The sequence below is a fragment of the Mastomys coucha genome, unplaced genomic scaffold (genome assembly GCF_008632895.1).
Source record: "Mastomys coucha isolate ucsf_1 unplaced genomic scaffold, UCSF_Mcou_1 pScaffold18, whole genome shotgun sequence".
Classification (NCBI taxonomy): domain Eukaryota; kingdom Metazoa; phylum Chordata; class Mammalia; order Rodentia; family Muridae; genus Mastomys; species Mastomys coucha.
In genome coordinates this window covers 107,727,679-107,749,366 of record NW_022196900.1, presented here as the reverse complement: position 1 = coordinate 107,749,366, position 21,688 = coordinate 107,727,679, and the positions used below count along the sequence as shown (strand labels likewise).

At 47.0% G+C, this 21,688-nt stretch overlaps 1 protein-coding gene across 1 annotated transcript in view; it reads right to left on the bottom strand.

Moving 5' to 3' along the window:
- Positions 1-14,593, bottom strand: part of CUNH1orf127 (chromosome unknown C1orf127 homolog) — a 26,437-nt gene extending 11,844 nt beyond the window's left edge. Inside the window, exons 1-5 of the mRNA XM_031379471.1 lie at positions 14,568-14,593; positions 7,805-7,905; positions 4,989-5,087; positions 2,026-2,150; positions 1,107-1,250 (exon numbers count right to left, since the gene is read on the bottom strand). Coding sequence (XP_031235331.1) covers positions 1,107-1,250; positions 2,026-2,150; positions 4,989-5,087; positions 7,805-7,905; positions 14,568-14,593 — 495 coding nt within the window. The remainder of the gene's footprint in view (positions 1-1,106; positions 1,251-2,025; positions 2,151-4,988; positions 5,088-7,804; positions 7,906-14,567) is intronic.
- Positions 14,594-21,688: the final 7,095 nt, after the last annotated feature.

Here is a 21,688-nt window from a genome sequence, read left to right as displayed (position 1 = left end):
TTAACAGGAATATAAGCTATATGCCTAGAATGGGCAGATCTACCACTACACTACTATATTCCCCATCTATGAGATCTCTTATAACTTATGGTTTCTCTAGGCCACGTGTTTTTGTTCCATTGTTCCTTTTTTTTTTTTTAAAGATTTATTTATTTATTTTTTTTATGTGTATGAGTACACTGTAGCTGTACAGAAGGCCGTGAGCCATCATGTGGCTGCTGAGAATTGAACTCAGGACCTCTGCTGGCTCTGGGCCCCCCTCGGGTAATACACTGTAGCTGTCTTCAGACACACCAGAAGAAGGCATCAGATCTCATCACGGATGGTTGTGAGCCACCATGTGGTTGCTGGGATTTGAACTCAGGACCTTAGGAAGAGCAGTCAGTGCTCCTAACCGCTGAGCCATCTCTCCAGCCTTCCACTGTCCTTTTACCTCCTCCTCTTCCTCTTCCTCTTCTTCTTCCTCCTCCTTCTCCTCTTCCTCCTTTTCCTCTCCTTCCTCCTCCTCCTCCTCTTCCTCCTCTTCCTCTTCCTCCTCTTCCTCTTCTTCTTCCTCCTCCCCCTCCTCCATCTTCTCTCCTCCTCTCTCTCCCCTCTCCCCCAAACTTTTCAGCTCCACCTTCCCTTCCACTGCCCAGTCACGAGCTCTAGCCTTTATTTTACAAGTTAAAGTGGGGAGAAGGTTCACAGGAAGTCACCTGTATACGGATTCACTCCCACAACCCCTCCTGGGAAAGTGGACTTAGCATCAAAACACAAGACAGGGCTATCCACAACACTTCCCCCTTTCTGTCCAATTAAAAGACTCTTATCTCAGATATAAATTGAGCATAACTATTACCATTTTGTAATTTATAAAGTATGAGATAGACCTAATACCCAGTCCTTCATTTTTGTCAATTAAATAGGACCTCTGCCATCTATCAACAAACACTATGAAGATCCAGAGAGAATGGCCCCATCCCGTGTCTCTAGTTGCCTGTTTTGCTGGGCTATGTCCCAAGGCTCAGGAACCACAGCCATCTACATGGGGCTTTGAAGGGAACCCAGCCCAGGATGCCCTCCTACCACCTCGGGGGCCCTCCCAGGCCTTCCCAGGCTGTTACCTGGATGAATGAGGGATGGCATCGGACGCTCTGTTCACCCAACTTTGCCATGACCATGGGACACTTCATTACGTAGCGATCACTCTGCTTCAACCTTTTTGCCCCCTTTTGAAACATCCTGATTTCCAGCTTGTAATTTGCTTTCTGGAGGCCAGGCAAAATTCACACGCGCAAATAAAAGAAGAAAATGCAGTTAATAAGCCACAATTATAGGTCAGCCTTTATTTGCAGTGGGCATGATTAATGCAGGCCTCTTGGAAGCCTGTCTCGTGGAAGAGCTAAGAAGCAAGAGGAAGGATCTCAGAGATTGGGAGCCTTAGCAGATTCTGGCCTGTGACAGTTCAGCCCCCCACAGGGGAAGCCCCTGGGTCTGGGGACTGCTACACCTTTCAGGAAGATCAGCCTTAAAGAGACAGCACAACAGCTTGTGTCCCATTGTCTCTGACAACATACTGTTTGTGGCCTGTTTCTTTTGACTCCAGTAAGAAATCCCTTGGTCCCATTTTATAGCTGAGGCCATTGAGGCATAGCAACTAAGCAAGCAGCCATGGCCATTTCTACAATAGAGTTTCAACACGTCAGGCCAGCCTGGTCTACAGATTGAGTTCTAAGCCAGGTCTCTGTTACACAGAATAATCTGGGGGGTGGGGGTGGGGTAGAACTAGAGGCAGTGATGTGTACCTTTAGTCCCAGCCCTTGGGAGGCAGAGGCAGGCAGATGTCTGTGAGTTTGAAGCCAGCCTCGTGTGGCCAACTAATAAACCTAGGCCACCTATGGGTTTATAGTGAGACCCTGTGTTAAAGCAAGGAAAGGTGCTGACTGTGTAACTACGCGGATGTGTACGTGCCTGGCATCCTAGCGTCCCCGAGGCCCTGACTTCTGACCCCAGCACAGCGAATAAGTAGTTTCTCAAACTCACCTCTCTCTGTACAAAGCAACCAGAGTATAGTGCTCGGAAGATGAAGCCCCCGTCGTGAGCAGGATGCAAGAGATAGCCACATTTGGTAAGAAGAGAATCCAGGTGGTTGGGGGCCCTCTTGGTGCCTATGACAGAAACAGACAGAACCATGGGAGAACAGTGGAGCTGAGGTCAGGAGTTTCCAACACCCAGACATAAGCCCAAGGCTGCTCTGCCCTGGAACATCAGAGAAAGGCAAGGTGGTCATGGAAGGTGGACGCCAACAGAAGCCAACATGCAGACTGTCCCCTCCCAGCCACCTCTCAGCTCTGGGCCCAGCCTGGGTTACAGAAGTTGTCTCCTGGCTCCTCTTCTACGCCCACCCCCACCCCCCGCCTTAGCCACACTGGCCTTCCTGCTACTTCTAACACATCTTTGTGGGTGCGCTCAGGGCCTTTCCACTGGCTGAGTCTTCCATCTCTTCTAGATACCTATGTGGCTTAGTCCACCACTACCAAGTCTTTAAGTAAAGCCCCATCGTCAACGAGGTCTCTGCCAGCAGAGCCTCCATCACTCTTCTCCAATCCTCACCCCACTCCCAGGGTGCCTTTTGGGCATTGCACCTTACTGCCTCGCCTGCTGAAAAAAAAATGATAATGACTATAGCAATGGTCTTGTTGCCCTCCACTCAAATGCCAGCCCCATGGCGCCAAGAATATTTATCTGTTTTGTCCTTTGCCATATTCCTAGCGCCTTAAGTAAGCTGCGTCTGGCACATCTAGAGGGCTCTCAAGTAAACATTCATTGGATGAGGAATATCACCGAGTAGAGGGATTACAGGTAGTTTTCATTATCATCTTTAGATTTCTCCTGTTTCCATAATTATCTCATGTTGCTTTTGAGGTAATTTTTTTTTTAAGTCTCAGCTGATGGGAGATGAACACGCCCTTGCAGGAGACAGCTTTCGAAGCCTGAATGTGGGGGGCTCTCTCTGGTGACATGCTTTCATGAAGTTGCAGCCTTCACGGCTATCTTTAGCAGCAGATCAAGGCCGAGCCTGTGGCTCTGAAAGGCAGATCACTGGGGAAATAAAGTGTCTAAGCCTGGATGTGCAAATTGACCCGGATCACTTTAGTTTCCCATTCACGTCTGCACTTTGTAAATATTTGCCCGCATCCCGCTGCTCACACCTGCTTGCTGTCCCTTCAACTTTATGGGAGGCAGCAGGCAGCCCCGTGTCTCATCCCCACCTGGCGCTGCTGAGCAAATGAAACAGGCTCCCTCGAAGCCACAGGTGGCTCTGACAGCGCCTAAAACTAATGGCCTGTGGCTGGCTGCTGTGACTAATTCCCTGATTATTGACTTTATGATTTTACACTTAAAACTTCTTTATAATAACACACAGAAATGTTTAATGGGCTCTATCCAGAGCCATAAAAATTACTTATTGAACAAGCGTTTTAAAACTATTAATCTATTGTTTTCCATTAATAATGGCTTTCCAGAGAACAGGCGACAGCTTAATGTATCCTCTGCGTTTTTCTCCTGGAAAAGTGGCCTTTTAATACACAAATGCTGCTCCAGCTCCCGAGAGGTATGGCTGGCTGGCTGACCATCCCAGGGCCAATTCAGGATTCAGGACACACCAGTCTCATGTGGCTTTTAGAATTTCCAGACTAAGCCAGGCATGTGAGCCAGGCTCACACCTCTAATTCCAGCACTGGGAGGCTGAGGCAGGAGGACTGCCATGAGTTTGGGGTCAGCCTGAATTGCACAGACCTCTAGGGTAGCCTGAACCCCAGCATATGAACCTGCCTTCAAAAATAAGGGAAGGGAAAGAAAAAAAACACTCTTGAGATAGAAAGTCCTCCCCTCTCAATTTCTTCATTCTTGTACAAAAGGGGAAAATTGTGGGTGTCTGGCTTGTGGCCTCTGTGATCAAAGCTACAACAGGAGATGAGCTGCAGGCACATTATCTCTGTCCTGGTTCCTTCTAGAAGTTTCCAGAAGGTCTTCTCCACTTTGCAGTGGGTAAGAAGCTCATGGTTCAACATTTTCCGAAAGCGGTAACTGCCCCTCTTTCTGGCTGTTTTAGGCGTGAGATTCTCCCAGCAAGCATGGGATCGTGATTCCCGTGGCTAAGACATGTGGGCCAGGGACTGGAGAGCACTGGCTGCTGCTCTTCCAGAGGACCTGGGTTTGGCTTCTAGCATGCACATGGTGGCTCACAAACATCTGTAATCCAGTTCCAGAAGATGGACACCCTCTCCTGGCCCCCACTAGCAACGCATGTTCACGGTGTATAGACTTACAGGCAGGCAAGACACCCATACATATAAAATAAAGGTTTAAACCAGAAAAAGAGAAGAATTGTGGGCCAGCAGAATGGCTCAGTGGGCTAAAGGCACTTGCCACTAAGCCTGATGACTTGAGTTCAAGTTCAGACCCACTTAGTTAAAGGGAAGAAATAGTCCTGCAAGTTATCCTCTGACCTCCACATGAACACTGCAGGACAGTTTTGTAAACCTGTGCACTTAAATGAGCGTGTGCGCATGCGCATGTTTAGGGCTATACTAGCACCTGCTGGACACTTCGATCCAGGTGAGAAAACATCTATTAGGAATCTCCTAAACATGAACTTGAGAGTCCCTAGTCCTGGAGACACACAACAGCTATCAGCATGCAGCCATGGGCTGTGCCTGCTCCCAACTACCTGCAGGTGGCGCTGATGACAAGCATTGTGAAAAAGGGTAGGAGGCCATTTTAAGTAGGAACCAGAAAAGGACATGGGATGAGAGTGCAACCAGGAGGGAACTGGCTTGGGGATGGTCAGGGTAGCCCTGAGAAGGAACCAGCATGAAGCCTTCAGCAAAGGCTGCACTTGTGCCCTGGGGTGAGGGACACATTGGAGATCCCCCTTAGCAAAGGCTCCAGTCAGTCAATGGCTAAACATTGGAAAACCCATGTCTGAGAAGATGGCTTACCGGGCAGGCGCAGGACTCCTGCCAGCCACTGCCTCAATCCCTGCACGTGGCTCCTCGGGATCTGCAGGGTCATGTAGTCTGAGAAGCACTCGACCTTCTCTGTGAGACAAAAAGATACTTCTGAGGAGGCAGAGAGGCAGAGAGGGGAAGGGAAGGAGGAAGGGTGGGCAGGCCTCCTTTCAATCCTGCTGCAGTGGATCAGCTAGGAAATAGGCCACCATTGCATCTAACCAGTGTTTTATGGAAAGATGTAATTTACTTGTGAGTGTAGGTACCGGTGTCAGAACACCTGGATCTAAATCCCCACCCAGCGACAGTGTGCATGCATGAGCGCACACACATGGGTCTGTACATGTGCCTGTTGCTTAGTTTGTTTTTTCCTGGAGTTGATTAGATGATGATGATGATGATGATGATGATGACGACGAGGACGACGACAACGACGACGATGAGTGTATGGATAATGATGACAGAAGACCAGAGTGATTGATGGTAGTGATTACAGACACTGTTGGTGATCCCCCTACTTTCTATTCCAGTGTCTGACCTTAGTCTTCATCCTTGTGCCAGGATGAACTGTAGCTGCTAGCAACACCCTTCCTGTGGTCTGAGAGTTCCTCTAGTGAACAAGTAAACCTGAGGGACCCACCCTTGCTCTTGGGACCCGGCCACATCTTGTCTCTCAGAGATGAATGAATAATGGAAAACCTGGGGGCTGAGAATATGGCTCAGTGGAGATGAACTCCCTCCTTCATGAGCAAGCATGAAGATCTGAGTTCAAGTCCCCAGCACCCATGAAGAGAGTCATTTAGTGGCCATATATACACTCCCTCCCCTGGCCACCAGCTTAGCTCCAGGTTCAGTGAGTGAGCCTGTCTCAATCGAGGTGGAGATCAAGGAAGGACAATGGACACCCTCCTCTGGCCTCTCCATGTGTGAAGGGGCACACTCAGACAGGTGCATATATCATACACATACACACACAATAAATTAATTTGTAAAGAGTCAGAGCCAGTGAGATGGTTCAGCAAGTAATGGTTCTTGCCACCCAAACATATTAACCTGTCAACACGAGTTAGATTCCTAGAACCCATATGCCTTAGGTTTCCATTTCTGTGATAAATGGCCTAACCAAAAGAAGCTTGGGGGAGGTGGACTGGCTGGTTTTGTGTGTCAATTTGACACATGCTGGAGTTATCACAGAGAAAGGAGCTTCAGCTGAGGAAATGGCTCCATGAGATCCAGCTTAGTGATCAAGGGTCGGGGAGCCCATTGTGGGTGGTGCCATCCATGGGCTGGTACTCCTGGGTTCTATAAGAAAGCAAGCTGAGCAAGCCAGGGGGAGCAAGCCAGTAAGTAACATCTCGCCATGGCCTCTGCATCAGCTCCTGCTTCCTGACCTGCTTGAGTTCCAGTCCTGACTGCCTTTGGTGATAAACAGCCACGTGGAAGCTGAATAAACCCTCTCCTCCCCAACTTGCTTCTTGATCATGATGTTTGCACAGGAATACAAACCCTGACTAAGACAGGGAGGAGGGATTTATTTCAGCCCACAGTTGTAGTCCATCATAAGGGGAAGACAGACAGAGCAGAAGCTGCATGCAGGAGCCTAAGCAGGGGAAGACAGACAGAGCAGGAGCCCAAGCATGGGCCATGGAGGGTGCTGCTTACTGGCTTGTTCCCCATGGCTTATTCAGCCAGCTTTCTTATCCAGCTCAGGACCACAGCCCAAGGATAGCACTGCCCACAGTGAACTGTTTCCTCCTACGTCAATCAGGAATCAGGAAAGTGCCAGGTATTATAATGCCTCTAATGGCAGTAGTCAGGAGGCAGAAACACGGGAATCTCTATGAGTTCCAGGCCAGCCAGGACTTCATAGTGAGACCCTGTCTCAAAAACAAACAACAATAACCCAAATAAAAACCCTACACCATTTTGTGGCTGGTGAGATGGCTCATTGGGAGAGCACCAGCTGCTGCTCTTCCAGAGGTCCTGAGTTCAATTCCCAGCAACCACATGGTGGCTCACAACCATCTGTAATGGGATCTGATGCCCTCCTCTGGTGCGTCTGAAGACAGCAACAGTGTACTCGTAAATGAAATAAATAATTTTTTCTTAAAGCAGGAAGCCTTTTGAAGTCTCAAAACAAAACAAAACAACAACAACAACAAAGCAGGGAGTTGGGCGAAGGATCACAACATAGGGCTTGGCCCAGAATTAATGCTCGGCAAACATGTATCAATCACTCTTGTAGTATCTTTTGTGTAGCAATTGACTGACAATGGAGACCCAGGACTCAACTGACTCAATGAAGTCTGGGCTCTGCTCGTCTTTGCCTGGAGACTGAAGACAAGTCCTTCACTCCTCTGGACTCCAGTGTAAAAATGAGTTAGTGGTCCTGGTACCGTGGTGCACACCTTTAATCCCAGTACTTGGAAGGCAGGGTCAGGCAGATCTCTGAGGCTAGCCTAGTCTACAGAGTGAGTTCTAGGACAGCCAGGGCTACAGAGAAACCTTGTCTTGAAAAATCAGAAATCAAACAAACAACAAAGGTAAAAACAACAGACAAGACTCCCTGCCAGGCCTGTTGCATGGGCCTGGGCCAAGTATTTCAAAACAAAGTCCATGAGAGGAAGCCTGGTCCTGCCTCTGGCACCAGCTGTCCCTGAGAACCCTAGCACTTGGATGGCCATCCAGGCTGCTGTGCTGAGCTACAAATGCCTTCTGGCTTCCATGTAACCACAGCAAGTAGTTATCAGTCTGAGAGGGGGACCGCCCAAAGCCTGTTGTGAACCAGAAAAGCATGATTGATTTACCTGTCAGAGCTCCAGGAGCTGGGTGAGGCCTGTCCTTGTGTGACCTGAAGGGGAGGATCCATGGGAACACAGCAGGCTGAATGCAAGCCAGACAGATGGCCCTGCAAGGAAGAGCAAAGGGTGTGGAGCGGGTACCCAGCCCAGCAGGGCTACCTTGTCTGCCTTCATTCAGCTGAGCAATTATATCTCATTTTTGGTTCTGTTTTCTTTTAATTTTTTTTTATTTTATTATTGTTTTGCTGTGTTGTGTTTTTTTTTTAAAGATTTATATATTTATTTTTATGTGTATGAGTACACTGTAGCTGTACAGATGGTCATGAGCCATCATGTGGCTGCTGGGAATTGAACTCAGGACCTCTGCTTGCTCCGGACCCACTAGCTCCGGCCTAATACACTGTAGCTGTCTTCAGACACACCAGAAGGGGACATCAGATCTCATCACGGATGGTTGTGAGCCACCATGTGGTTGCTGGGATCTGAACTCAGGACCTTCGGAAGAGCAGTCAGTGCTCTTACCTGCTGAGCCATCTCACCAGCCCTTGCTGTGTTGTGTTTTAAGATAATGTGTTAATCTTTTAACCTCACTGTAGGCTGGCCTCTACCTTGGAATCCCTCCTGCCCTTCCCTACCAAATGTCCCGATTACAGGTGTGCAACATCTCAGTTACAGCTCATCCAGTCAATTATATTTATGTATATATGGATTTTATTATTTTTTTTTATTTTTGCTCTGCTACGGGGTCAAATCCAGGGCATCAGAATGCTAAGCAAGCACTCTACGTCTGAATTACACCCTAGCCCCAGAGATATATTGTTTGCATGCCTACCATGGGCAGTAGCCAAGACTTGGACCAAGCAACAAAGACAAAGAAAGAAATGACTAGCGAAATCTTCCACACAAGCGAGCGCCAAAGAAGAAAGAGGGATGAGACACAGAAACTGGAGCTGGAGATGCTGAGGGAGGACCCAGAACATCAGAGTAAAGAGATAGTTCCCAAAAAGGCAACATTGTGATACAGATTTTACAGGGAATCCACGCTAAGGATTAAGTCATTACTCATGAGGGAGCCCTGCAGATTTACAGCCAGTTAAAAGGAGAGAGAAAAAAAGAAAAGAAAAAGAAAAAGGAGGAGGAGGAATAGTTTTGTTTTGTTTTGTTTTTTATAGATGTTGGGGTGAATTTTGCAAACAGACTGGACAGCTTAGTCCACAGAGGGAGGCAGAAGTTCTGAAGGAACACCCTTGTCACACACACCAATCCTTTTACAAGACTCCTTTCCACACCTCAGGATTCCCTGCAGCTTAAAGTATCACACAGTGCTAGACAGATGGCGCCATCATTGAGTACGTGATATTGGAGCAAGCCAGCCTAGGTGATATGCATTGTAGTCCCAGCACTGGGGGAACAGTCATTTGGTTCCCAGGGGCTCCTGGCCAGCTCGTCTGTCTGCATTGGTGAGCTCCAGGCTCAGTGAGAAATCCTGTCTTTAAAAAATGTAAGATAGAGCCGGGCAGTGGTGGCACATGCCTTTAATCCCAGCACTTGGGAGGCAGAGGCAGGCGGATTTCTGAGTTCGAGGCCAGCCTGGTCTACAGAGTGAGTTCCAGGACAGCCAGGGCTATACAGAGAAACCCTGACTCGAAAAACCAAAAAAAGAAAATAAATAAATAAATAAATAAATACATACATACATACATAAATAAGTCTCGTTGCCTATTGCAAAGTTCCAGTGTCAGATAAAACATCGCAGAGCAGTGGTATTTGAGCAGAAATAGAGGTAGCAAAGAATTCCAAGCTTTGATCCAGGGAGGTGCATTCCAGCTAGAGGGAACAGCAGGTGTGGGACAATAGGCGTGTGGAATGAGTTTGACGAATTTAAAGAACTAAATAAAAATGTCAGTGCAGATGGACAGAGGGACAAAGGGCCAAACAGTAGGCAGATGGTTTTGTAGGTCACTCCAGAGCCAGAGGGACTTGGGTTTAGCCATGAAGTAGACCAGAAGTTCTGGAGAAACCCTAAGTGGGGAAGGCAGATGACCCGTTATATTTCATGGTTTCTCTGTGTAGCCCCTGCTGTCCCGAAACTTGCCATGTCAGCCAGGCTGGCCTTGATCTCAGAAAAATCACCCGCCTCTGCCTCCCAAGTGCTGGAATCAGTGGCATGCTCCACCATATTCACATGACAGCTGAAGAGATGCTCAGCAGTTAAGAGCACTTGTAGCTCTTGCAGAAAACCTAGGTTCTATTCCCAGAACCCACATGGTGACTCACAACCATCTGTCACTCGTTTCAGGGACCTGACTCCCCACTTCTATCCTCTGTGGGCACAGCACACATGTGATACACTTACATGCATGCCGCAAAACACATAAAACAAGTACATCTAAAAAGTATTCTTTAGGTTTATAAAAATAAATCAACTACAACTCTAATCCCTATACACTTATAATCCCCAGCACTGAAGAGACTGAGGCAGGAGAATTCCTATGAGTTCCAGGCCCCACACTGGGCTACAGACTAAGACCTTGTCTCAACAAACAAACAAACAAACAAACAAAATATCAATTTTCAGCCTTTTGACTAAGATCAAGTGCATGCATACATACATATATGTCTACATACCTACACACATACATGCATACAGTGGCAAGCTGGGCCTGGCTTATATCGTTAGTACCAGACCAGTCAGGGTGACACAGCAAAACTCCACCTGACAATAGATAAATATGCAGCAACAAAACAACCTACAAGGTTAGGTGTGTGCTTAGGGGTAGAGAGCTTGCTCAGCATTCAAAAGGTCCCAGGTTTTAGGGGTCCAGCGTGCCCTGCTCTTGCAATGGACCTCAGTTCCTAGCACCCACCTTGGGTGCCTTACAAACGTCTACAACTCCAGCTCCAAAGACCCTGAAATCTTCTTTTGGCCTATGTGGAGTCCTGTGTTCACATGTACATATCCCACATGGATACAAACACACACACACACACACACACACACACACACACACACACACGTACACACACACACACACACACACACACACACACACGCGCACGTATGCATGCACGCACACAGGGGGCATGGTGGTGCTTCCTGTATTCCCAGCACTTGGAAGGCAGAAGCAAGCTTCAGACCAGCCAGAGCTGCGTAATGAGACCTGTCTTTAAAAGTAAATCTTTTGGGGAGGAGGGGGTGAGACAGGGTTACTCTGTGTAGCCCTGGCTATCCTGGAACTAACTCTGTAGTCCAGGCTGGCCTCGAACTCAGAAATCACCACTGAGCTAAGTACGTTCTTTTTTAAAGTCTCATTATGAAGGACTACATGAAGAGTCTAAACTCTCCAGAAAGGCAACCTCCTTAAGTGACATTTGGGAAACAGCCCAGAGTCAGAAGCTCTGGTGACTGATAGCACCTGGGAAAGCTGGCAGGAGCCAGGCCACTGAGGAAGCTCCAGCCCCCAGAAGCTAGGAAATGAATCAATGCACTACTTTCAGAAGCCAGCATCATCTAAGGCCGATCCCTCTGCAATCTCTTTCCAGCAGCATCTCGGGCACAGTGCCCAAAAAAGGTATGCGCGAGGCTGTCCACGGAGCAGGGCTGTTTCCTCAGACTGGAAAGCACCAGGACACCCTTCAGTAGGCGATGGACGGCCACACTGGGATCTGTTCAGCATCGGAGATCACAATGAAAAGCAACGCACCACTTGATGGTCGTTTGCTAAGTGAAAGAAGCCAGACATGATGGAGCATCTTTTCTGTGACTGTATTTATAGACGGGTCAGAAACAGACATAGTCATTGCGTTTGGAGGTGCAGATAGCCGCTCCTCTGGGGAGGAAAGCGGAAGTCACTGGGGTGGGCTGGGGCATGGAAGGGCCGGGGGAGTGGCCATGGGTGTTTGCTTTAGAATTGCTTTAGACCGTAAAGGAACGTTTGAAAGGCTCCTGAATGGACCCACATAGTTACTAAATTTCTTCAGGAAAACAAAAGAAAATAAAAACAAAAAAGAAACAAAGAAAAAACCCAGGATGTTCTCTAGTGAACTCAGGATGGAGTCTGCGCCTCTTCCATTATCTGTGAGCTAGTACTGGATACGTCAGAATTCTGAGCGCCATGAAAATTGTTATAGCTCAGTTGGTGGGGCTCTTAAACAGCATGCAAAGAAGCCTGGCCTTGATCCCCCGCCCACACACACACACACTCCGGAACACCAAGCGTGCTCATGAATGCCTGCAATCCCAGCTCTTGGGAGGTGTTGGCAACAGGCTCAGAAATTTAAAAGCACTCTCCTCTACATGATGAGTTTAAGGACAACCTGGGCTACACGAGAAAAGATCCTTTTTAAAAAAGCAAGTCATAGCCAGGTAGAGTACGGTTTGCTGTTGACCTGTGGCTGCGGTTTCATTTTACATCCATTAAGGGAATGCATTCCGGCTTTCTACACCGTCTGTATATATATCAGCTCTAGGGACCTCTCTTCTGAACCTAAGACAACATTTAATGAAAATCTCTGAAATGTGTTCATACTTCAATTTAGTTCTTTCAGTGTTGGATAATAAATCATAGGACCTCACGCATCCACAGCTGGTCCACTTCTACTCCTTACGCATCCAAGGCTGGTCCACTTCTACTCCTCAGGCATCCAAGGCTGGTCCACTTCTACTCCTCAGGCATCCAAGGCTGGTATACTACTACTTTACATTTCCAGGCAGAGACTTTTTTTTTTTTTTTTTAAGTAGAGGACTTCAGATGTGGTACAGTGTGTAGCTGTATATACAAAGCATCAGGTTTGATCCCCAGTGAAAAATGCATATAAACTCCTATTTACATGTGTGTGGAAATATACACATATGTGATGTAAATGTTTGAAGTTATATTTTAAGTAATCCATCCAAGTATGGCTGCATATACATCTAATCCCAGCACTTCAGAGGCTAAGGCAGCAAGAATCTGAGCGTTGGAGCACTAAGGACTACATGGAGAAACTCTGTCTCAAAAGCAAAAGCAAGGGACTGAAGTGTTGGCTCAGTGGTTGAGAGAACCAGGGCTCAGTTCCCGGTTACTCACATCGTGGCAATTCCAGGAAATCTGCTGCCTGGTGGGTACTGCAATTCACCTGGTACTCTTATAGACATGTAGGCAAAACACTCATAAATATGAAAAACAAATGAATATTTAAGAAAAAAAAACAAGATAAGAAAGGACACTAGGTTTCTATCTAAGGCTACTATCACCGGGTCCTCTAGTTCTCTTGGATATCAAATGAATTGAAAGCCAAGGCTAAGGTGCCAATCAGATCAACTGCCAAGGCCCTAAGGCTTCCAGAATAAGTTGGCAAAAAAGTACCTAGAGAAGCGGCTCTCAACCTTCCCGATGCTGCAGTCCTTTAATACAGTTCCTCGTGGTGTGGTAACCCCAACCATAACATTATTTTCATTGATACTTCATAACAGTAATTTTGGCACTGTTACAAATTGTAAATATCTGTTTTCCGATGGTCTTAGGCAACTCCTGTGATAGGGTCGTTCAACCCCCCAGCCGCAGGTTGAGAACTGCTGGCTGGGCCTGCAGCTTGCCAGATTCAACTGCCCACTCTTCACTTACCCACTGCGTACAAAACTCGGAATAAAGTCAGGCACGGCGGCACAGACCTGCAATCTCAGCACTCTGGAAACAGAGCTTGAGGCCAGCCTGAGCTACATACCGAGACCCTATCTCAAACTACAAGCAAGCGAGAATAGGACCCTCTTTCTAAAAGCAACCTGGTGACATCATCCCTGTCCCAGGTTCTGCTGCCTCTGCAACGTGTGAAACTAGCTGGAGTCTCCCCTGGCTCCCAGCAGGGGGCAGCACTATCACCATATGATTCGTTTTCAAAGCAGATACATTTGCTGCCTTTGAAGTTAAAAGATTCCCCAAGGACGGGTGAATCCGCTGCTAGAGGCTTAGAGACCTGGGAAAGGAGAAGCAAGGTGGTGTGGTTGCTGTAGGGCCATCCTCTACGCTTCTGTGCTCTTTTACCAGCTTTGCTAGAGCCAGGGCAGCTTGTGCCCCTTCAGTCTCCCACAGTCTCTCTCTGCACTCTCTCCGCTGAACTCCTCCTCCTCCAGCTCCCACTAGGAGTGAGATTCCAGCTTGGCTTTTACAGCTCCTGAACTTTTCCTTTCCAGCCTGCGGATAGACCTGACCCTTCTTGTCCCAAAGCTGAGCCCCACATTTGAGTACTTATGAGAAGTGGGTGGTTCCTGGCACGGGACCCAGACCTCCTCCTGCTTGCCCACCCAGCTTCTCCATCACCCTCATTGTCCACAGATCTACAAATGTCACAAAGAGCACAGAAGGCCTGCAGTAAGGAAGCCAGAGCCAACTGCCAGCTTATTGACCTTCAGGCTGGCCTTAGAGATACCCCCCAACCTCCACCCTCCGCCCTGAGTGGGTTTGTTCTGTTTTCCAGTGGAGGTTGAGCCCTGGTCTTGTGCTACACATGGCAAAGGATGCTGTGGAGTCTGGGTCAGGTGGGAGTGACTCTGGCAGACCTCCCCTGAGGAGACTGGCTTGTCTGGTGTCTTCTTTCCATCCCTGTGGACCAAGCAGCCACAGACCTGACCCAGCTTCACCCTCTGCCTCCTCCTCTCTAGAGGACTCTAAAAGGAAACATTTGGTTTCTGCCCCAAAAGGCGTAAGGGAAGCTCAGGGATCCCCTGGTCTCTCAGTTCCCGAGAAGACCAAATAAGACCCTCTCGGAAGGCCTGGATAAGACCACTTACCAGACAAGTGCCACCAACCCCCACATCTTCAGCTGGGTGGCTCTCTCCTCTCCTGGAGGAATTTGTCTAGTGGTACTCCCAGCTCAGAAGGGCCAGCCTGCCCCCTTCCCTTGGTTGCCAAGAGTCACTCAGGTGCCAGAATGCACAGTTGTGTGCCAACACCTCTCTTCTGCTTTGTGCCCCCTGGGGTGATGTTAATTGCTTTATTCCTTGTGTTGTTTGCTGCTATAGCAAATACCAAGACCAAAACTGGGGAGGAAAAGGGTTTATTACATCTTAAATTAGAGTCCATCACTGAAGGAACACAGAGCAGGAACTTGCAGGAACCTGGAGGCAGGAACCGAGCAGAACTACACAGAAACCCTGTCTTCAAAACAAAACAAGATACATAGAAACATAACTGCATCCATTTAGTGTCCGTGTGCATTTGAAAGTTCGCGCGCGCATGTTTGTGTGTGTGTGTGTGTGTGTGTGTGTGTGTGTGTGTGTATCACAGTGCTCTTTCAGGAGTCAGTTCTCTCTGCCATGTGTATCTCAGTGATTTAAGAGTTATCAGGATTTTATACACTTTTATACACTGAGCCATTTTATCAGCTCTTTCCCCTGTTACAAAATGTTTCAAAACACACAGAGAAGGATACAAGGTGAACTTTTGGATCCATCTTCTATAACCTTCTTTCTTTGTTAGTGTTTAGTGCTCTTCTTTTAGACCATTTCTTGAGCTCAACTCTCCACTGACACCCTACTCTTTAATCCCCCGTTTATCCTGAGTCACCTGAGGAGACATGGATGGAACCTTGACCTCAGTGTAATACTTGAAAATGTGTCCTGTAGGCCGTTCACACAGAGATGGAAGGTTCTTGTTGCACCAGACAGAAGCACCCAGATTAGGACACATAGCTGGGCAGCCCTGCATGGGGACCCTTGAGGCACTGACTCACTTCACACAGCCTCATACAGGCCTTCCCTTTCTGACAACACAAACCTCATTCCTCCTGCCCTCCCCCCACCCCTATGGAAATAGCCACATGCCTTAACATGTCCTTTTTTGTTTTTTGTTTTATTTGTTTCGAGACAAGGTTTCTCTGTATAGCCCTGGCTGTCCTGGAACTCACCCTCTAGACCAGGCTAGCCTCAAACTCAGAGATCCGCCTGCCTCTACCTACCAAGTGCTGACATTAAAGGCACATGCCTTTAAACAACTACACACACACACACACACACACACACACACACACACACACACACAGACTCTTCTGGAATATTCTTCAAGAAGGCAGTTTCATTAGGATCTTTCACAAATGAGCTCGAATTTCATTTTTCCATTTGGGAAACATCACATTTTCAAAGTTGCTTCTTCTCAGTATCAGTTAAGACCTGGTTAAGTCACAGCTCCCGAGTGGATGTCACCCCTGCTTTATTTATGAACAACCCCCTCTCTTGGGAATGAGAAGTTGCATCCAAACTGTGGGCTCTGCTACCCATAACGCTGGTTTTCCAAAAGCACACCCACCCACACTCATGGGTCCCCTTCAATGCTTGGAGGTCAAAGACTAATAAGAAAATATTAACTCCAATTGCCGCACTTCCTGAGCATTCTCAAGTTCACCCATCTCTGTGAAAAGCCATATTGTTACCACAAGGCTTGCCAAACATCTACCCGGTTAGTCATTTACAAGATATACAAAGTATCTCATTGCATCTCAGTGTAACAGGGCCCCAGACCTTAGCACAACTGACTCCGTGATGGAAGTACCATTCAGGCTGTAAAATTCAGTAGGTAGACAGTACCACTAAACAAAGGCCTAATCCATCAAAATCCACATAGCTCTGGAAAATCTCAAAATGTACCAACCTTGCCTTTTCGCTTCTGGCTAACTGTTCTTGTTAACTGAAGTATATCAACACAGAACATGGTTCTTGAGTTTAAAAGCTTGCCCTATATCGTCACTAGCTGGCTAATAAAGGCTTTCTACTGGCTTACACCCGCATCTGAGCAGTCTTCTAGGTGGAGACCGCACAACACCAGCCTGGGAGCCAGGAAACGGCTGTTTGGACTTGTGATGGGGAAATGTAATATTTTTCACCCTATTGTCAATACTGGGGATTAAATTCATGGTACTGCCAGGCAAGTACTCTACCAACCGAGCTACATGCCCACCTGAGCCAGTGTTTGTTTTAAGAGCTGCCACTCACCCAGAAGTGTCTCTGAGTTAGGGTTCTGAGCCATTGACACGGAGCCATCTAATCTGGAGCCCACCCTCAAAGGCACATATCTGTGTATAAATTCAGCAGTTCTTGATCTTGAATGGGGAAAGACACATTCTTACCTTCACTTACATCTAATTGAAAGTTAGCATTTGATTCCATTATGAACAATACGAACAGTATCATTAACAAGCCACTAGGGCCGGGCAGATGGCTCAGTGGTTAGGAACACTGACTGTTTGCTCTTCCAGAGGACCTGAGTTCAATTCCGAGCAACCACATGATGGCTCACAACCACCTGTAATGGGCATCCGATGTCACTTTTTGGTGTGTCTGAAGACAGCTACAGTGTCCTCATATAAATAAAATAAATAAATCTTAAAAAAAAGAAAAGAAAAAAAAGAATAGGGGCTGGAGAGATGGCTCAGTGGTTAAGAGCACTGACTGCTCTTCCAAAGGTCCTGAGTTCAAATCCCAGCAACCACATGGTGGCTCACAAAGATCCATAATGAGATCTGATGCCCTCTTCTGGGGTGTCTGAAGACAGCTACAGTGTACTTAAATATAATAAATAAATAAATCTTTTTTTTTTTTAAAAAAAAGAATAATTAAAACAAGAAACAAAAAGTAAGCCACTATCTTATTTTACCCCCAAGAGAAGTCCCAGGTAATTTCTTTCAATTTTCCATTTATTTAGTGTGTGTGTGTGTTTGTGTGTGTGTGGCAATCAGAGGAGAATTTGTGGAGTGGGTTCTCTCCCAGCACATGAGTCCCGGGGATTGAACTCCAGCCGCCAGACTTGGCTGCTGTCACCCTTACCCGATACACCATTTTACTGGTCCTAATCCATGTGTTTTCAAGACCTGTGGTGACTGTTACAGAATCTCAGACAGCTTTTACAGCCAGCACTGGTTTTATCTGCTTTTGTTGGTACTTGGAAATTGAACCTGGGGTGTCCTGCACAGGAGGCAAAGTGCGCTGCCTCTGAGCTGCAGCCTTAGTTCTCCATCACGGCTCTGTGGGCAAGGTAGTGACCACAGTGGCCATCAAGCCTCCACCCAGAAGTGCGAATATTACGACACCGTGGATTTAATAATCACTCTTGCTATCAATTGAGGTATTTCAGGCAGAGGGACATTTATATTTTTAATTATTTCATTGTATGTGGTAAAATACACACAACAGGACCAAGTAACATAGCTGAGGATCCCGCCTCAGGCTCCCAAGAGCTGGGATCTTAGACATCAACCACCATGCTTAGTCATCTTCAGATTTTATTGTATTCATGCCTCTGAGTGCTGGGATTAACGGTGTGTGCCACCATCTCCTCCCTCCCTCCCTCCCTCCCTCCCTCCCTCCGTGTGCATGGGTATGTAGGTCAAAGGGCAATTTCAAAAGTCAGTTCTCACTTCCACATTGCTGAGGCAGAGTACTCTAGCTCCTGAGCCCCCAGGAGCTCCTGTCTCTGCCTCCCATTTCACCATAGGAATGGGGATTACAGAGATGCATACAATTTTTTATGTAAATGGGCAGTGGTGGCAAGCCTTTAATCTCAGCACTCAGGAGGCAGAGGCAGATGAATTTCTGAGTTTGAAGCCAGCCTGGTTTATAAAGTTCCAGGACAGCCAGAACTACACAGAGAAACCCTGTTTTGAAAAAACAATACCGGGCCGGGCGGTGGTGGTACACATCTTTAATTCCAGCACTTGGGAGGCAGAGGCAGGAGGATTTCTGAGTTCAGTTCCAGGCCAGCCTGGTCTACAGAGTGAGTTCCAGGACAGCCAGGGCTACACAGAGAAACCCTGTCTCAAAAAAAAAACAAAAACAAAAACAAAACAAAAAAAAGAAAAGAAAAGAAAAAAGAAAAAGCAAAAGCAATACCGGGCTGGTGAGATGGCTCAGTGGTTAAGAGCACCGACTGCTCTTCTGAAGGTAGTGAGTTCAGATCCCAGCAACCACGTGGTGGCTCACAACCATCCATAAGAGATCTGATGCCCTCTTCTGGTGTGTCTGAGGACAGCTACAGTGTACTTATATATAATAATAAATAAATCTTAAGAGAAGAGAGAAAAAAAAGAAAAAAAGAAAGAAAGAAAGAAAGAAAGAAAGAAAGAAGGAAGGAAACAACAATATCAAGCCAGGCAGTTGTGGCGCATGCCTTTAATCCCAGCACTTGGGAGGCAGAATCTCTGAGTTTGAGGCCAGCCTGGTCTACAAAGTGAGTTCCAGGACAGCCAGGGATCCTGTCTCAAAAAAACAAAAAGAATGATAGAAAGAGAAAAAAAAATTTTTTTCACCTTGTTTAGAAAATAGATACTAGTTTGATTTCAAGAAGCAAATTAACAGTTAAGAACCTGGATTCTGGAAATACTCCGCCTCTGTAGGTTTCAGAGAGATGCAAATCAAAGTGACATTATGAGAGAGCATTTTACATTCATCAGAATGGCAAAAATTAGAGAGGTGGAAACGAGCAAGGAGGAGTGCCGGGAGGTGTGCAGAGCTGGGGGCGGGGGTGCGCAGCCTCGAGAGCTCAGGTGCCTCCGAGGTCTGTGTGGGCAGATCCACAGCCGGGGCTCTCTCATCTGGGACATGAGGATGGTAGGAAGCCGCTTTGCAGAGACAGAGTCAAGCAACTCCGGACGTTAATTGATAAGATGGCACCTGTGTCAAAGAAGGGTTCTGTGAACACAGCCTTGCAGCCCCCAGATGGGCAGGGAGCTTTGCTCCTCTGGGTGGCAGTCCTGGATCTCTAGGGACCAGCAGAGAATGAACATGACACAGGGTGGTCGTCTACTGAAAGCTGTGAGCAGTTAGAAGCAATAGACTACAGGTTGGTTAAACTCTGCTGTAAAGAACACACAGTACCTAGCACTTGGGAGGCAGAGACAGGAGGATTTCTGAGGATTTCGAGGCCAGCCTGGTCTACAGAGGGAATACCAGGACAGCCAGGGCTACACAGAGAAACCCTGTCTTGAAAAACAAAAAAAACAAAAAAAAACAAAAAAACCCCAAAACCACACACACACACACACACACACACAAAGGGGCTGGAGAGATGACTCAGTGGTTAAGAGCACTGACTGCTCTTCCAGAGGTCCTGAGTTCAATTCCCAGCAACCACATGGTGGCTCACACCATCTGTAATGGGATCTGACGCCTTCTTCTGGTGTGTCTGAAGACAGCAACAGTGTACTCACATAAAATAAATAAATAGGGGGCTGGAGAAATGGCTCAGCGGTTAAGAGCACCAACTGCTCTTCCGAAGATCCTGAGTTCAATTCCCAGCAACCATGTGGTGGCTCACAACTATCCTTAACAAGATCTGAGGCCCTCTTCTGGAGTGTCTGAAGACAGCTACAATGTACTTATATATAATAAATAAATCTTTAAAGTAGATAAATAAATAAATAATTCTTTAAAAAAAACCGCACAGTAAACACTTGGGCTTTGAAAATGATTCTATGGCCGTGCGATGGTGGCGCACGCCTTTGATCCCAGCACTTGGGAGGCAGAGGCAGGCGGATCTCTGAGTTCAAGGCCAGCCTGGTCTACAGAGTGAGTTCCAGGACAGCCAGGGCTACACAGAGAAACCCTGTCTCTAAAAAACAAAAAAAGAAAAAGAAAAACCGTGAATGAGTGAATGATTACCCAAAAAAAAAAAAAAAAAAAAAAAAAAAAGATACTATGTGATGCTATGAATGTTAAATGTAACAAATGGAGAATAGACAAACGAGCTAGCCTGCTGTGTTCTGATAAAATTGTTGAGAATACAACTCCTCTAGAGGACCTAAGTTCAGTTCCTAGCACCCACACCAGGCAGCTCATAACTGCCTTTAGCTAAGCTCTGTGAACACACACCCAAATTCAGACATACACATAATTAAAAATAATAGTAATAAAAAAGCAAACCTGGGGCTGGAGAGATGGCCCATCTGTTAAGAACATTGACTATTCTTCCAGAAGACCTGGGTTCAACTCCCAGCACCTATGTGGTGGCTCATGAATGTCTGTAATCCAGCTCCAAGTGACTTGACACCCCCATACATCCATACATACAGGCAAAACACCAGTGCACATTACAATTAAAATTAATAAATGAATAAAACTTGAAAGCTTTATTTATGATGCTGAGAATCAAAACAGGGCCTCAGACAGTCCTAAGCACATGCTGTGACCCCTTAGCTGCCCTCAGTCCCCAAGTTGTAACTTGACACACAATAACTGCAGATAGTTATGGGGCACGGTGTGACAACTTAACTGATGTATACAGTATGTAATCATCAAATCAGGTAGTTAGCATTTCTGTCTCTTAGGCAGAGGCAGGGGGATCTCTGTGAGTTCAAGGCCAGCCTTGTCTACAGAGCTAGTTCTAGGACAGTCAAAGCTACACAAAGAAACCCTGTCTCAACAAACAAAGACATAAGTGTGTGTGTGTGTGTGTGTGTGTGTGTGTGTGTGTGTGCCAGGCATGGAAGCCCACACCTATCCTCCAAGTTCAAGGTCATCTTCAGCTACATAAGGAGCTCGGGGCTACTCCAGGCTACATCAGACCCATCTCAAAAACAATAACAACAGATGGATTTAGAATTATGGAGACCTATAATTTCAGCACTACGGAAGGAAACTACAGCAGGAAGGCTGCTGTGTTGTGTCTGTGACATCTGCGCTACCAACAGTGAGTGTAAGGCAAGCCTGGGCTAAGGTAGCATGGCTGTCTCAAAAAAGAAAAAGAAAAAGAGAGGGAGGGGCACTAGAGAAATAGCTCAGTAGCTAAGAGCATTTGAGATGCAAGGTGAGGAAATAGCATGGAACTGAACACCCACACCACGGAGGGAGGGGCCACACCACGGAGGGAGGGGCCACACCACAGAGGGAGGAGCCACACCACGGAGGGAGGAGCCACACCACAGAGG